The sequence below is a fragment of the Ipomoea nil genome, unplaced genomic scaffold (genome assembly GCF_001879475.1).
Source record: "Ipomoea nil cultivar Tokyo-kokei standard unplaced genomic scaffold, Asagao_1.1 scaffold1932, whole genome shotgun sequence".
In the NCBI taxonomy this organism is placed as follows: domain Eukaryota; kingdom Viridiplantae; phylum Streptophyta; class Magnoliopsida; order Solanales; family Convolvulaceae; genus Ipomoea; species Ipomoea nil.
This window is the reverse complement of record NW_017618360.1, coordinates 2,796,130-2,811,685: the sequence shown is the minus strand read 5'-3', so window position 1 is coordinate 2,811,685 and position 15,556 is coordinate 2,796,130. Positions and strand designations below refer to the sequence as shown.

The 15,556-nt window shown below is 32.9% G+C and overlaps 2 protein-coding genes and 1 long non-coding RNA gene across 3 annotated transcripts; all 3 read left to right on the top strand.

Moving 5' to 3' along the window:
- The first annotated feature begins 1,391 nt into the window (after positions 1–1,391).
- LOC109193987 lies at positions 1,392–2,165 on the top strand. The gene is made up of 3 exons (XR_002056355.1): positions 1,392–1,547; positions 1,623–1,671; positions 2,103–2,165. It is a non-coding gene; the product is annotated as an uncharacterized LOC109193987 (long non-coding RNA).
- Positions 2,166–3,003: 838 nt separating this feature from the next.
- LOC109193897 lies at positions 3,004–5,792 on the top strand. The gene is made up of 10 exons (XM_019344725.1): positions 3,004–3,153; positions 3,349–3,363; positions 3,684–3,954; positions 4,046–4,142; positions 4,447–4,463; positions 4,546–4,630; positions 4,720–4,849; positions 4,930–5,217; positions 5,354–5,534; positions 5,617–5,792. The coding sequence occupies exons 1-10, from the start codon at positions 3,004–3,006 to the stop codon at positions 5,790–5,792; spliced, it is 1,410 nt and encodes a 469-aa protein (XP_019200270.1).
- A 5,022-nt stretch (positions 5,793–10,814) lies between these two features.
- On the top strand, positions 10,815–14,900 carry LOC109193896. The gene is made up of 6 exons (XM_019344724.1): positions 10,815–10,996; positions 11,085–12,023; positions 12,399–13,315; positions 13,432–14,134; positions 14,223–14,735; positions 14,786–14,900. Exons 1-6 carry the CDS (start codon positions 10,815–10,817, stop codon positions 14,898–14,900), a joined length of 3,369 nt encoding a protein of 1,122 aa, XP_019200269.1.
- The last annotated feature ends 656 nt before the right edge of the window (positions 14,901–15,556 follow it).

Genomic DNA, 15,556 nt, shown 5'->3' with positions numbered 1-15,556 from the left:
AGCATAAGGTACAAAAAAAATTAACAGAAAAAATGGACATAAACCAGGGGTATAACCTTGACTGGAACTTATTATGTTTTTAGATATGTATAAAAATGATCCATATTATCTTGGTCCACCATTTACTTTCAGATTTTTTAATTTTTCATCCACCCAAAACAACGCACTACAATGGTGACAATTAAAAATAAGATCTCCTACATCATAATATGCCATTACAATAAAAGCCAAAGATAATTCATTGCCAAAAAAAAGAAGTGAAAATAATTAAATATAATTTAATAATTTATAACATGGAATCTAATTGTTGAGATGTGAACCTAAGGTCCAATACCCGTAAATGGCATGTTAAACTTGGGCTGATCACCTAAAAATTACAAAAAAAAAAAAAAAAAAAAAAAAAAAAAAAAAAAAACATGAACACGTAAACTACAAATAAAAACACATTATATAATATTAAAAAAACGACAATAGTAGAATAATATAAAGAAACAAATGCTCATTTTCATTGTGGCCATTATTTCATATTAATAGTAAAATAACAATTGATAATATCCTTTAAAAAAAAAAAACAATTGATAATATCCGAACTTTGAGCAACATTTGAAATCAAATGGGACCTAATCTCAATACAATCAGGTCGAACATTTTCTGAATTTGTAAAGAAACAAACTGAATTAAAATTAATTCTCAAGAAAAAAAAAAAGATAGCATATTTAAATAGTAGACTGAATAATTTTGTATATAGGTATTTTTTTTAATACAAAGCATGCATTTTTATATTCATACAATTCAGTACTTTGCACAAAAAATTATATATGAAATGTATACAAACACTAAAGAATACTTCCATACAAATGAAATATATTTATAAATTTCAAATCTAACAAAAAAAAAAAACTATTTTTCATAATCCAAACTAACTGTAAAACACTAAAAAATACAAATGATTCCCACCACAAATTAGATCCATTCAAATCACAGTCTTCACAACTTGATCATGAATATTTTCTACATCAACTGAACATAAATTAATTTACTAACTAAAATAAATTTTAAAAAAATCTTACTTAACATTTTCATTCCAAGCTGTAAATAAATGATAAAAAATCATAGCATTAGAAAGATAATTTGTTTACATGTTCATTCTAACCAAAAAAAAAAAAAAAAAAAAAGATAACAAATCATAATATTTAAAATATAATATAATTTACTTACTTTAATAGCCCAAAATATACATGTATTTAATATATAATTTTTTGTTTATTTGACCCAACTCAGAAGCCCAAAGCAAACCCCAACCCAAATCCATTTCAGCCCATATATATAAACAAAAATCAAACGCAAAATCTACCAGATGCATGCCCTCCTTTGTCTGAACATCTCTTTCAATCTCCTCCTTAACGCCAAGACTACCTAGCTTCTTCTAATTCCCTCGCTTCACCATCCCAAAACATCTTCTAAATATTCCGTACAGTCTGAATCCTAGACTGTGTTGATTAAGGAGCATCGTCTTTCATGGATATAGATAAAGATTCTTTCTCACGGTACGTTTTAATTACATATCAAGAAAAAATTTCATTTAAATTCGTTAATCCTAAACCCTAATTCTTTGTTTACAGATCTATCTACATCTGACCAGCATCAAACGAAAAAGCACAAATAAGCACGGTAGATATACATGCATACAGATTTTGTAGTTCATAAACTTGGATTTAAAGGCCCAAACACTAATACGATAAAGATCAGTAGTCTCTTACCTCAAAACTATACATCTGTATCTATTTTTTTTAATTTTTTTTTTAGGAAAATAAATTTGTGTTGTACCCACACGTATTTTTTATTTTTTATTTTTTTATTTTTATGATTAAGCAAATAAAAGAATTTGAATTCAAAAATATTTGAGTGTGGTCTAAATGTGTGATAGAGCTTCTAGTAGTGGAGACTTTGTTAGAATTTACAACTTTTTTTTTTGTTCATGCAATTTTCTGGGTATTATGTCATTACTTGCCAACCTAATAAATTTAAAAAATTATAATATGTATACTATTCATTTGCAGGTGTACATGAGAGTGCTGCATTTACACTCTCTCAATACACAGGCCAAAAAATAGATAAAAGGGAGCCAAATTGGTGCAGATATAGTACACAAATGGAAAGCAAAGAAGATGACTATTGAAAAAAAAAATTAAGTTAGCATTTGTTACAATTTTAATGAAGAACAACAGGAATGTTTCCTTTTTACCTTTATCTTCAACATCAAGCTTTCTTTTTCCACGAATGATAGTTGAGCTAGTCAATTTTTTCATTGTTGTAATTGTTAGCTAAAAACTTGTAGAAGTTCTCTTTTGGAATGAATATATAGTGTACATGTTGCATTCTTAAATGAAGTATATATAGAGATACCAAGTAGTACACATGCTAATAAGAAGTCTCAATCAAACATCTAACTCTATAATAAAGCAACAACTTCTGGCCTAAAAAATTATCCCGCCCAAATGAATACGCCGTCGTTTTACCCCTATGTTATTGTCTATTGCATTTTAGCGCCTGATGTATACGATGTCGTTTGTTGTGCTGTCAGTCCAAAATTCGGCTATTTAATGCTGCATTTATAAATGTTCACATTCCAAATAATATCTTAAATACTACTTTTATCTTACCAATGCAGAAACTATCTGAGAAGTCGAATGGTTTTTACTTTTAAAAGTAGACCACTACTGAAATGTCTATATATATTTACACATCTACTACAAACAATATCATATAATAAAGACGGAAATTATTTACATAACTCGAGATTATAGAATTTAAATTTAAATCAACACCAACATTTAATACCATGTTGGTGTTCCAAGGCTTGATCATCATGAAAACTCTTCGAAAGTTGTAATTCAAAATCTGATTGTTGCCTATAAAAGGCTACATCCAGATGTTGATGTCCATTTGATTCAACCCTAAACCCTGCCCATCACTATTCTCCATCTTCGAAATAGTAATACAATGCCTTCCCTGTTCATTGCTATCAAAGATATCCATCCTGTCCACAAGCAAAGGGGAATTAGAGTACGTTGTGTACGCATCTATGATGTGCCTGAGAGGAGGGTAGGCAGTAACGTCAAGAGTATGGAGTGTCTTCTCCATGATGATCAGGTACACTTCTATTACATTTTTATTTAATTCATCTTAAAGTATATACATGTTTAGACAGTCACTGAATAATAGAAAGAATATACATGTTTACAATTTTAGTGACTAAATTTGCAAAAAGAAGCAAGTTTCTATATATATAGCATTCCTGTACATGTATAGCTTCTATAGTTGTTTACTAACTACATTTGCAAACAGAAGCATGATGATCAGGTACACTTCTATTACATTTTTATTTAATTCATCTTAAAGTATATACATGTTTACACATTCACTGAATAACAGAAAGAATCTACATGTTTACAATTTTAGTGACTAAATTTGCAAAAAGAAGCAGGTTTTTATATATATAGCATTCCTGTACATGTATAGCTTCTATAGTTGTTTACTAACTACATTTGCAAACAGAAACATGTTTACATGTTCACTGTAACTCAGCAATATTTTTGTAAAACAGAAGCATGATTCCATCAAAATTTCTATATCACTTACTGCCCATATTTTATGCACACTGTATTTACATTTCTGTACAGGGAGACTATATACATGCTAATATTCAGGATAAAGATGTTGTCAAATACAAAGATGTGCTAAAAGAAGGCCAACTGTATGAGATAAAGAACTTCTATGCTGTTACAAACTATTACCTTTACAAGGTCACCCAGCATAAGTATATGCTCAAGTTTAATTACAAAACAGAAGTCAAACAGATCAACTCTATAGGTTTTCCACTTTTTATGTTTCGTCTTACAAGTTTTGAGTCTTTGAAAGATCCCAAGGAAGTGAATGACAAGGAGCTCATTGGTAAAACCCTAATTGTACTATTACTAATACAACTACTTAGGCATATAATGACTGCTTATATGACTGCTTGTATTCTTTAAATATGTTTCAGATGTTATAGGTCGTGTGGTGGAGATATATAGCCCTGTGGACAAGATTGTTGGTGGTAAAGCCACAAAACTGATTGACTTTCAACTCTGTGATAATGCGTAAATTTTATATTTTTAGTTTATTTGTTCCATTACAAGACTGCATATTTCCTTTCAGATTTTATTGTTGATCTAGATTGACTTTCATATTGCGTATTTCCTTTAGTTTTACACTTTCTTTATTGATTCCACTTTATAAGTTTCTTTTTCTGATTATTATATTTAATTATTTTCATTTTCTACCTACCAAAAACAGTGATAACTACATGATGTGTACCTTGTGGGATTCTCATGTTGAGTCTCTACTGCCCTACTACAATTCAATTTCAAATGAACCAGTGATTGTAGTTATTCAATGTTGTAGGGCCAAGGTGGTTAGTGGTGAGTGTTTGAACCTTATACTGTCCTCCTCTAATTTATGCAATAGACTCCAATGCTATGTTTTTTCTATGTGTTTTTTTAGGTGAGGTCAGAATAACATCATCGTATGATGCAACTAAGATCTGGGTGAATGGTGATTTTGATGAGTTCAAGGACTTCAAATCTCAGTAAGTCTATGTAATGCATAAACTTCCTGCCATTTATGAGGTCTAAATGAGTGTCATTTACTCAGTCCACTTCTGATTGTTTTGTGCAGGTTAAAGGTTCAAGAGACTCCAATTAAGAGTATGAGCACTGTGACTCTGAACTCCCAGTCCACAGGGACTGAGAGTTTCCAAAAGGGTGAAAGGATTGTGTCCACAATCTTTGATCTATCTAAGCTGCAGGTTGTTAATTACATATTAACAAGCTTTCTTACAAATCTATTTTGTGGTGTTAAACATAATTTTTGTAACTATGTTTTCAGGATGGGGATTACTATATTCCTGGTGAAATTATGGCAATAGAGTCTTCTACAGACGATTGGTACTACATGGCATGCCTGACACCTGGCTGTAACAGGAAGCTTAAAGCAATTGAAGGAGTCTTAAGCTGTGACAAGTGTGTAAAACAATTTGAGGAAGGTACTGCTAGATATAAGCTTTTGGTGAGAGTCTTAGACAAAACCACAGATGCAACTTTCCTGCTCTGGGATAGGGAAGTTGCAGAATTAGTTGGCATTCCTGCTACTCTGTTGTATGAGAAGTACAAAAAGGTACTTTTTTTGCTTCTACCAATTGTATAAGCCTTTTAATTTTTTTTTTTTTTTACTAATCGTATTACTTATCAGGCCGATGTTGACATCCCCACTGAGATTGAGGTGGTGATTGGTTTAAAAATGATTTTTAAAGTGCGTGGTGATTAAGAGAGCTCTAATGAAAGGCACTAATCCAGCTTACAATGTGGTGAGGGTTCTGAGGGACGAGCAGTTGTTAGATGCTTATTGTTCCAGATTATTTGAAGATGAAGAAAAGGACCTAATGTCACAGCAAATAGAAGAGGATGACAACACTTCTCAACATTCTGAGGTGAGTATACAGTTGAACTAAACCCTATCTTTTACTTAAATACGTTAAGTAATTTCTAATTGTTGGTTCTACTTTTTGTTTGCAAGAAGCATCTAAAGAAGAAGATGTCAATAGTCCTGCTAACACAAGGCACTCAGAATCCCAAGTTCATGTTGAAGCAGATTCTCCTACTACTAAGAGGTCATTGCTGGATCAGTTTTCATCCTCAAAAGGGAGCAAAAGGTTAAAGGGTGGTAGCATTAAGAAGGAGAAGATGAACTGAATTGTTTCAATTCAGTTATGAACAATACTTTAAGCCTCTTAGATGTTTTGATTTGTTTTTTATTTATGCATTGCACTAAACATTTTGTTGACTCTGTTTTTTTTTTAAATGATAATTAATCTGGGCTATTTCGGTGTTTATTATTGTTTTGTGTATGTTTTAATTTCTCCTAATTATATTACATAATTACTTAAGGATACTATTGTAAGTTCATTTTGTCCTATTTTATTTCATAGGACAAACACCAAATACTATATTGCTAAGAATTTTACTTTCCACAGTATAGACAATTCAAAGTCTTTAGACCTGATTTTGTTAAAAATAATGCATCAAATCCCAAAAAATATTATAATTTGGTTATAAGGGAACTTAGTTTATGTTTCATGATACTTAAGCAAACAAAGAGTTCACACCACAACTTATAAAAAAAATAAAACAGATTAACAAATTGCATCAAATATCTAAAATCTCATTATAGTAGACCATAAAGGTTCATACAAACAGTTTTTCTATCTAAAATCTAATGATAATTAACACCACAACTTAGAAAAAAAATAAAACAGTTTGATTTTAAATCCATCAAAAACTGTGGACTTTGTTGGTAAAAAAATTATGTATTGCTTAAGACATACTATAATACACTTAGAGTATCTTGCATGATACTTAAACAAACACCAAATTAACACAACTACTTAGAAAAGATTAAAACTCATTTAATTAAAATGCATCAAATGTCTAAAATCTCATAACAGTAGGCCAGAAAGTGAACTAAAAACAGTTTTCCGTCTACTTGATTCTCAAAAAAATTATTTTTTGTAGTTGAAACTTATACACATTATAGACTTAGATCGATAAGTATACCCTAAACTTTATACTTTATTGTTAAAAAAAGTGATTATTTATTATGAAATTATCTTTCCATAATACAATACGACTTTCTGTAATGATACTTAAACAACTAACAAATTAATTCCACAAATTTATGCCGGTCAAACAGTTTTTTTTTAAAAGTCACATTTATCTATACTATCATCCTTTAGTTGAAATGGAAGTAAAACCACAATTGCCTGTGTGGTTTTGTTTTAAAAGTTCTGTTTTTGTATGAAAGAGATACGTATTATTATACATTCTCGATGTTCTAGATTGTAACTTAATCTAAAATAAAAATAAAAATCACCTTCATGGTTTCGTTCAATTGGAGCTGTACAAAGGACTCATTATATAGTATACTATGAAAAACTTGGGTTCTTAAAGTACTCGCGTACTTGGTTTTATATATCACTGTAGTATATAAACTAATTTTTTTCTTTTTCAGAAATATTGAACTGTAAGGAGGTCAATGAATGAACGACAGGGGTTTCTCAAGTTATATCCACATTGTATATGTACTGTTTAAAAATGATTTTTGTGAATTTGAAAGAAATCGAATTTGAAACAAATAAATGACTCGATTCTTTGCAATGAAGTATTATATCTTGAAACCCTGTATCAATTATTTGAAAAGCTACATATACAGATGAGTTGACTAATCCTAGACTAAAAATATACTATACAGCTTTGAAAAGAGCTGAAAAAAATAGACACTTATATAGTGTCTATGGGGTTAATGTGTGCTGCAAAAAGATAGGACACAACAAACAGAGGTTAAAATGCATTTTGGCATCAGAATAATATTTCATCATTTGCCATATTAGAAAATGTATACAAGGCAGTAATCTGAAAAAAGAAAATCTAAGTTTAGGAAAAGTTTGGAATCCACTTTTTTAAGGACCAGATTAAGTACAACACCTCACACGTACGCTAATTAGAGAGGATGAATTGTTAATCAAAACAATGGCATCAGAATTTTGAGTCATCATTTGCCAGAATCTGGGAACAAATAATTTAGTCATCTCATTTGAAAAAATTTAAATCAGACAATATCAGGAATACATGTATTTAATTAGTACTAAAAGTGGCACACACCAAATGCCAATTTCAAGAAAAACTGAAGAGTCATACCATAATTACTCAACATCAAATAAGATAGTTATAATTCACACAGTTCATAATTCATGTTTATCAAACACAGCATATCATATTGGAAATTTAACCATTTTCAGAGCAATGAGGCAAATTACAACTTCTACAATCATAGGCACAAAGAGGAAGCATTCAATACAACAAAAAGGTACACAAAATTTCTAATCTTACTTGACTTTTGCTACCATTACTGTCAATAACTTGGATTTTTTACTGTATCCTATTTCAAATGGTGCATCCCAGACTCTGTCCCTGCAAAACACATTTAATAGATTCAATAATAAGAACAATTGTTTTACAAATATTAGTAAACTAAATCTAACAATTAAAGAAGGTCATAAATTCGTGAAATGTGACTTCTAAAACAGAGGCTAAATGCAGCTAGCTATATAATTTCAGCTATTAATTACGGACAGAAATCATGTCTCACAGCAATTCAATTGAATCATTTCAAATCCGCAAACTGAAATCGAAAAGTAGACAAATGATGAGAAATCTTAGATATACTTAGCTTATATGTTGTTTCTGGACTTCTGGTCAAGGACGATCATGTCGGACTCATCCACGCCGAGCAATTGATGTCTCGAACACATGTTAGGGTTAGGATAGAACAAAACCCTAGATCGAAGAATAGGATAAAACTATGGTATCGCCTGATTTTAGTATCAAATCGGTAATTTCCAGAATTGAAATTCGAAAGAGAAAGGACAGTCACGCAACTAAAGCGAAGGAAACAAACTGAAGATTTCAGGTGTATAGTTTACAGTTAGGGTTTGTACTCCATCGAGCTACAAGCGAAAGAGTTCACGCAAACACCATAGAGACTGTCAACGACATGCTTGCTACCAAGCTTTCGGACAGAGTGAGAGATGTAAGGAGGAAAGGTAGAGAGAACTACGGAATGCGATGGTCTGTGACGATGGCGAGAGAGGCGGAAGGAATGCGAAAGGTCGGGTAGGGTAGAAGTGAAGGCTGGACTCCGCATTTATATTCCGGGTTTGCGGGTCGGGTTTAGGACAGGTTTGGTGGGTCGGGTTAATGGGACTGGTTAGTTTAAGTCTATTGGGTAAGTATTGCATTTTTACTTAGCTTGGGCCTTATTTTTACAACTTATTAGTATGTTTAGTACAATGATTTAATGAATTAATTGTCGTGTAATGGATAAATAGGATATCATAGAATACTTATGTCGTCAAGTATTATTTGACACATAATACACAATTCTAAGCTTCCATGTATATTAGATACGTTTTTGAAAGTATTCATAGAACTCTATTTTTTGTCTTATTCAATATTACTTTTAAATTGAACGTACATCTTTATAAATTAGATTTTTAAGACGAAATATTAGAAATTGTGTTGTAATGGAATGTACTAATATAAGAGTCTAATAAATAATTCTAAATCATCTTGATAATTTATCAATTTTCGTACTTATAGGGAAACAACACGTTACATAACAATATAGTTTCTATTTAGGGTGCACACCATATGGTGGACCTTGGTACATAAATAATTCATCATAGTTATGTTATTAACTTTTCATTGATAATTATACTTGGACATTTATAGTGTGTAATGTTGGTCTAATTACTTAACTTTACTTACCTATATCGCAGAGAATTTTGAAGAAATTTCACCAACAAAGGAAAAGCCTCCCGTTGGAGACGAAAACGATTCAAGTATCCCCATAAGACTTTCATATGGATGTTGTTCTACTCAAAATATTACACCAATGAGTACTATAACAAACGGTAAAACTATTACATATTCTAGCGATGTACATTTACATATATTTCAAATATCCATATATTATTTTTTTATATATGGTTGTTATTTAATTATTTAATCTATTTGTGTATTTCGATATTGTATATAATTTTTTTTATACATGGTTGTTATTTAATTATTGAATCTATTTGTCTATTTCGATATTGTGTTTAACTAAAATATTTATCTATTTGTGACAAAGGTACTTGCAATATACACTTAAGTGGGCGTAACATAACACAAAAAATCGGCTCAAACAAATCAAAGGTTTTCATTTTGGGACACTTACAAGAGTCAATATCCTCCGTACCAACATCTATATTAACTGGTAACTTTCTATAAAATCCTAAATGTACGTTTTAATTTTTTACGTTGATACTATAGCTCATTTGCTATGAACTTTGACAATAGGTTGTGACACACAACATAAAGTACCAAGGCGACAACCGTTCAAGAACATATCGAATGTTAATAGTGGATGCACCAAAATCCTAGACGGTAATAATTGTTGTACTATTAAACCTCCACAGGAGATAAATAGGGACTTGCTATTAGCATTCGAAGAAGAATCTATTCCTGCACCGATTACAACAGCAGATATTTGTTCAACCGGTATTTCCTTAATTTCTATATTAATATAGAAATGCTTTCTTTTGTTAAATATAGGGATACTTTACTACTTTTATTTAATTTTGTTAACCTTTTTGAGAAACCCTTTACTACTTTATTCTAATCTATTATATATATTATTGGAAAATTGAAAAATTTTCTAAATTTCAAGTACAAAATATTCCCTTGCCTACAGAAGCCAGCCTTACTGCTACAAGTTTGGTTAAAAATGTTGACGAAATACCAAAGAACAACAATATTGCTACCACACATGCGGTTTCTGATGGTACGTTGCACAATATACTATTAATAGCTGTTGTGAAATATTAATACCGCATCATAATATTACCTTTTAATGCAGTTGAATACTGTGATTTTGGAGACGCTACAAATACTTGTGACCATTGCGGTGCGTTATTTTGGTTTGAGGAGAGACAGAACAAAACCGTGACTAAGGGATCACCGCGATTTTCCATGTGTTGCAACAGTGGTAAAATTAAGTTGCCCACGTTACCCTTGCCACCTAAAGGTATCAGCGATCTTTTTTTCGGCAAATGTGAACTATCTAGGAAATTCTTACAAAACATCAGGACATACAACAACATGTTTTGCTTCACATCAATGGGAGGTAGGGTTGACAGGACGGTGAACAAGGGAGGCGGCCCCCCTGTATTCCGATTAAATGGGCAGAACTATCATTTAATGGGAAGTTTACTCCCACACGAAGGTAAGCCACCACATTTTGCCCAACTATACATATACGACACAAACAATGAGCAAATAATCCGTATAAATGCTGTGAGGTAAACCTAATCTTCGCTTACTTATGTTATGATCATTTAGTCTAAACCAATTATATAAAGTAGGAACACGATTTATTAATTTATGCAGGGAGGGTTGTAATCAAGATGACATTCATATAGACATAGTGAATGTCATTCAAGGTGAGTTGGATCAAAATAATGTCTTGGTTAAGTCATTTCGTATGGCTAAGTCAGAAATGGATAGAAATCCCTGCACTGAAGTCAAGATAAAATTGCTAGGCAAGCGCAAGAAAGATGCTAGGACATATAATTTACCTGAAGTGTCTGAAGTAGCTGCATTAATAGTTAGAGATCTTGATACCAGTATAGGTGAGCGTGACATTGTCGTTCAAACTAAGGGCGGCCAGCTACAAAGAATAAGTGAATTAAACCCTTCATACTTGCCACTTCAATACCCATTGTTGTTTCCATATGGGGAAGATGGTTATAGGGAAGACATTGCCTTCTCTAACATAAAGGGCAACTGTGGTGCTGGCGGAAGACAAAGGATTAGTCCAAGGGAATTTTTTTGTTATCGCTTACAATCAAGAAAAGAGGTTGTCAGTACAATACTACATGCGAAGAGGTTATTCCAACAATTTGTTGTTGACGGATATACAATGGTTGAGTCAGGAAGACTCATCTATATAAGGACACACCAAAAAAGCTTACGTTGTGAATCATATAGTGGGTTGACAGATGCTTTAACTCGGGGTGAAATAAATGCAGCAACTCAGGGCCGTAGGATAATTTTACCATCGAGTTTCACTGGCGGAGCAAGGTACATGATACAGAACTACCACGATGCGATGGCTATTTGTAGATGGATTGGATATCCGGATTTATTTATAACTTTTACCTGCAACCCAAAGTGGCCTGAGGTGCAACGTTTCCTTAACGACCGTTGTTTGAAAGCTGAAGACCGTCCTGACATAATTTGCAGGTTATTCAAGATGAAGCTCGATTCCTTGATAGCCGATTGTATAAAGAAGCAACTGTTTGGATCGGTTGCTGGAGGTAAACCCCTGTACAATTTTTTTTTTACTATATCATCCTGTTAAGATTGTTTTTCCTAAAATATATTCATTATTTACTTCACAGTTATATATACCATTGAGTTCCAAAAAAGAGACCTCCCTCATGCGCATATATTGCTCTTCTTGGACAAAAGAAATGAAGTTAGTCAACTTGGGGCTTTAGACAAAATAATATCAACTGAGATACCTGATCAAAATATGGATGTAGAATACTACAAAGCTGTTTAGGAATTTATGATGCATGGGCCATGCGGAAAAGCTAGACTGAATTCTCCGTGTATGGTGAAAGGAAGATGTTCCAAACATTTTCCCAAAAATTTTTTGGAATGTACTACTTTTGATGATGATGGGTATCCCTTATATAGACGTCGAGAAAATGGTAGGACAATAACAAAGAATGGCATTGCCTTGGACAACAGGTATGTTGTACCGCACAACAGACATTTATTGCTTAAATACAAGGCTCATATAAATGTTGAGTGGTGCAACCAGTCCCGTTCAATCAAGTACCTTTTCAAATATGTTAATAAGGGACACGACCGGGTAACAGCCGAGTTCTACAAAACAAGCAATGATTCAGATGTTGGAAAATCTGTAGATGAGATTAATATGTACTATGACTGTATGTACATTTCTCCCTGCGAGGCTGTATGGCGGTTGTTTGGCTTTGATATACAGCTTAGGGCTCCATCAGTGGAAAGGTTAAGCTTTCACTTACCCAATCAACAAAGTGTGATTTTTGCAGATGACGATCCAGTTGACAACATTGTCAATAGACCAACTATAGGACAAAGCATGTTCTTGGAATGGTTTGAGGCTAACAAGACATTTCCAGAGGCAAGAAAGATGACTTATGCTGAGATGCCAACGAAATTTGTGTGGAAGAAACAACTACGAAAATGGCAGCCAAGGAAAAAAGGATTCGCAATTGGAAGGATTTTTTACGTCCCACCTGGCACTGGTGAAATTTTTTATTTAAGATGTTTGTTGAATAAAGTTCGTGGTCCTACATCTTTTTCTGATATAAAGGTTGTGAATGGTGTTCAATATGATTCATTCCGCGATACGTGTTATGCTAGAGGCTTAGTTGATGATGACAAAGAATATATCGACGCAATAGAGGAAGCAAGTCATTGGGCTTCTGGAGATAAGTTGAGGAGGTTATTTGTTACACTGTTAATGACCAGCTGTATAGGTAAACCTGAAGCTGTTTGGAATGCTGTGTGGCAACATTTGTCTGAAGATGCACAATATCAAGTTCGGAAACAATTGCAAAATTCAGGTACACAAGCTATTCTGGTTATATCTTTTGAACTTTATTTTTAGTTGTTTTTAGGACAACGTACTCAAGCAAAATCCATTGGTTTTGTTTTCACTGTATGATTAAAATCACTGCAGATTCTGTGTTGAATGACAATCAGAAGATGAATTTTGCGTTGGTTGAGATTGAAAAATTGTTATCAATAATGGGAAAGAGTCTTAAGGACTTTCCAGAAATGTCAGTTGCAGATTTGGAGACATATAATTTAATATCAAATAGGTTGATACAAGAAGAATTGGCATATGATCGTGTTACTCAGGAGAAAGAGAATAACGATTTGGTTAGTCAACTGACAGATGAGAAAAAGGTAATATACGAGGAGGTGTTAACAGATATTGAAAGCAAATCTGGTGGATTTTTCTTCGTTTATGGATATGGTGGTACTAGTAAGACCTTCTTGTGGAGAGCACTTTCATCCGCTTTAAGACGGAAAGGTGAAATTGTTCTAAATGTTGCATCTAGCGGCATAGCTTCTCTTCTGCTACCAGGTGGTCGTACAACACATTCTAGGTTCGCAATACCTATATCTGTTAATGAAGATTCCACTTGCAACATAAAACAAGGCACCCCGTTGGCTGAGCTTATTATGCAAAACAAGTTGATAATATGGGATGAAGCTCCAATGATGCACAAGTTCTGCTTTGAAGCCCTAGACCGAACTATGCGTGATTTATTGCACTCCACAAATCCAAGAAGTTGTGAAATGACATTTGGTGGTAAAACAGTTGTTTTGGGTGGCGATTTTAGACAAATTCTTCCGGTTATTCCAAAGGGCACAAGGCAAGATATTGTTGGATCGAGCATAAATTCATCATACCTTTGGAGATCATGCAAAGTATTTGGGCTAACAAAAAAATCTACGCCTAAGACGTGTAAAATCGCAACTAGAGGCCAAAGAGATTGAGGAGTTTGCAAACTGGATAGCAGATATAGGTGACGGGAAAATTGGAAATTCAACGGATGGTGACGCAGAGTTAACAATTCCAGATAAGTTTCTACTTAAATGTGAAGGTGATACTATCTCTACAATTGTTGATAGCATTTTCTCGTTGTTTAGAAGCGCTAATGGTGATTTATCATACCTTGAGGATAGTGCCATATTGGCACCAACATTGGATATGGTAGATATCATTAACCAGTACATGAATGATCAAAATCCAAGTGAAGCTAGGACTTATTTGAGTTGTGATTCAGTGTGCAAGTCAGATTCTAATGCAGATATGTTAGCGGAATTGCACACTCCAGAATTCTTAAATGGTCTGCGATGTTCTGGTGTACCTAATCATGCATTGACTTTGAAAATTGGGTCACCTGTTATGCTCTTGAGAAATATTGATCACACTCTTGGCTTGTGCAATGGTACAAGATTGATTGTAACAAGGTTAGCTGATCATGTGTTGGAGGCAAAAATAATGGGGGGTACAAATGCAGGTACTACAGTTTTGATTCCAAGGATGTCACTAACACTGTCAGATCCAAGATTGCCTTTCAAATTCCAACGAAAGCAATTTTCTTTGATGCTATCCTATGCCATGACAATAAATAAAAGTCAAGGACAAACGCTCTCAAGAGTGGGATTGTATTTAAAAAGACCAGTCTTTAACCATGGCCAAATGTACGTAGTTGTTTCAAGAGTCAGTAACCCTGCGGGTTTAAAAGTTTTGATTTGCGGAGAAGATGTAACATGTCTTAGTAAGACAACAAATGTTGTGTACAAAGAAGTCTTCAACAATGTTTAATCAATTTTCAATTTGGTGGGGATTTTTTATTTTTTACATTTCTTAAGCTTTAGTACATACTGTATATTCCCTAAAATATACATATGGCCGTGCATCGCACGTGTGCAACTACTAGTTAGTATATAATAGTCAACATTTACCATCCACATTAAATGCTTAGGTATAGGTATAAGTGTATGGGAAATGTATTCCTACATGTATGTCTTGGGTATTGTGTAATTTGTACCATGGCATTGTCAATTTGTTTCTCACTTCTCAAATTGCAGTCCACACTTACCATCCGCATTAGTATGCAGTCCTACCTTATGATTTGAACTGAAAAATCTAATATTTACACCATTTGCATGCAAGTTTTCTAAAAAAATATCACAAAATTAGACATTAATGGACAAAATCAGTATAAGTAGAGACACCAAAAACAGTGACAAAAAAAACATGTAGAAACTTTTTTTTAATTAGTTAA

What these genes read in the sequence shown, in the direction of transcription:
- LOC109193897 (XM_019344725.1), top strand. Translation starts at nt 3,004, where the DNA reads ATGCCTTCCCTGTTCATTGCTATCAAAGATATCCATCCTGTCCACAAG. An exon ending in TTCAAGGACTTCAAATCTCA is followed by an intron (nt 4,631 to 4,719) that starts GTAAGTCTATGT and finishes TGTTTTGTGCAG; the next exon opens with GTTAAAGGTTCAAGAGACTC. An exon ending in TGTATGAGAAGTACAAAAAG is followed by an intron (nt 5,218 to 5,353) that starts GTACTTTTTTTG and finishes TGATTTTTAAAG; the next exon opens with TGCGTGGTGATTAAGAGAGC.
- LOC109193896 (XM_019344724.1), top strand. Translation starts at nt 10,815, where the DNA reads ATGGGAGGTAGGGTTGACAGGACGGTGAACAAGGGAGGCGGCCCCCCT. An exon ending in GTTATTCCAAAGGGCACAAG is followed by an intron (nt 14,135 to 14,222) that starts GCAAGATATTGT and finishes TCTACGCCTAAG; the next exon opens with ACGTGTAAAATCGCAACTAG. An exon ending in ACAAGATTGATTGTAACAAG is followed by an intron (nt 14,736 to 14,785) that starts GTTAGCTGATCA and finishes GTACAAATGCAG; the next exon opens with GTACTACAGTTTTGATTCCA.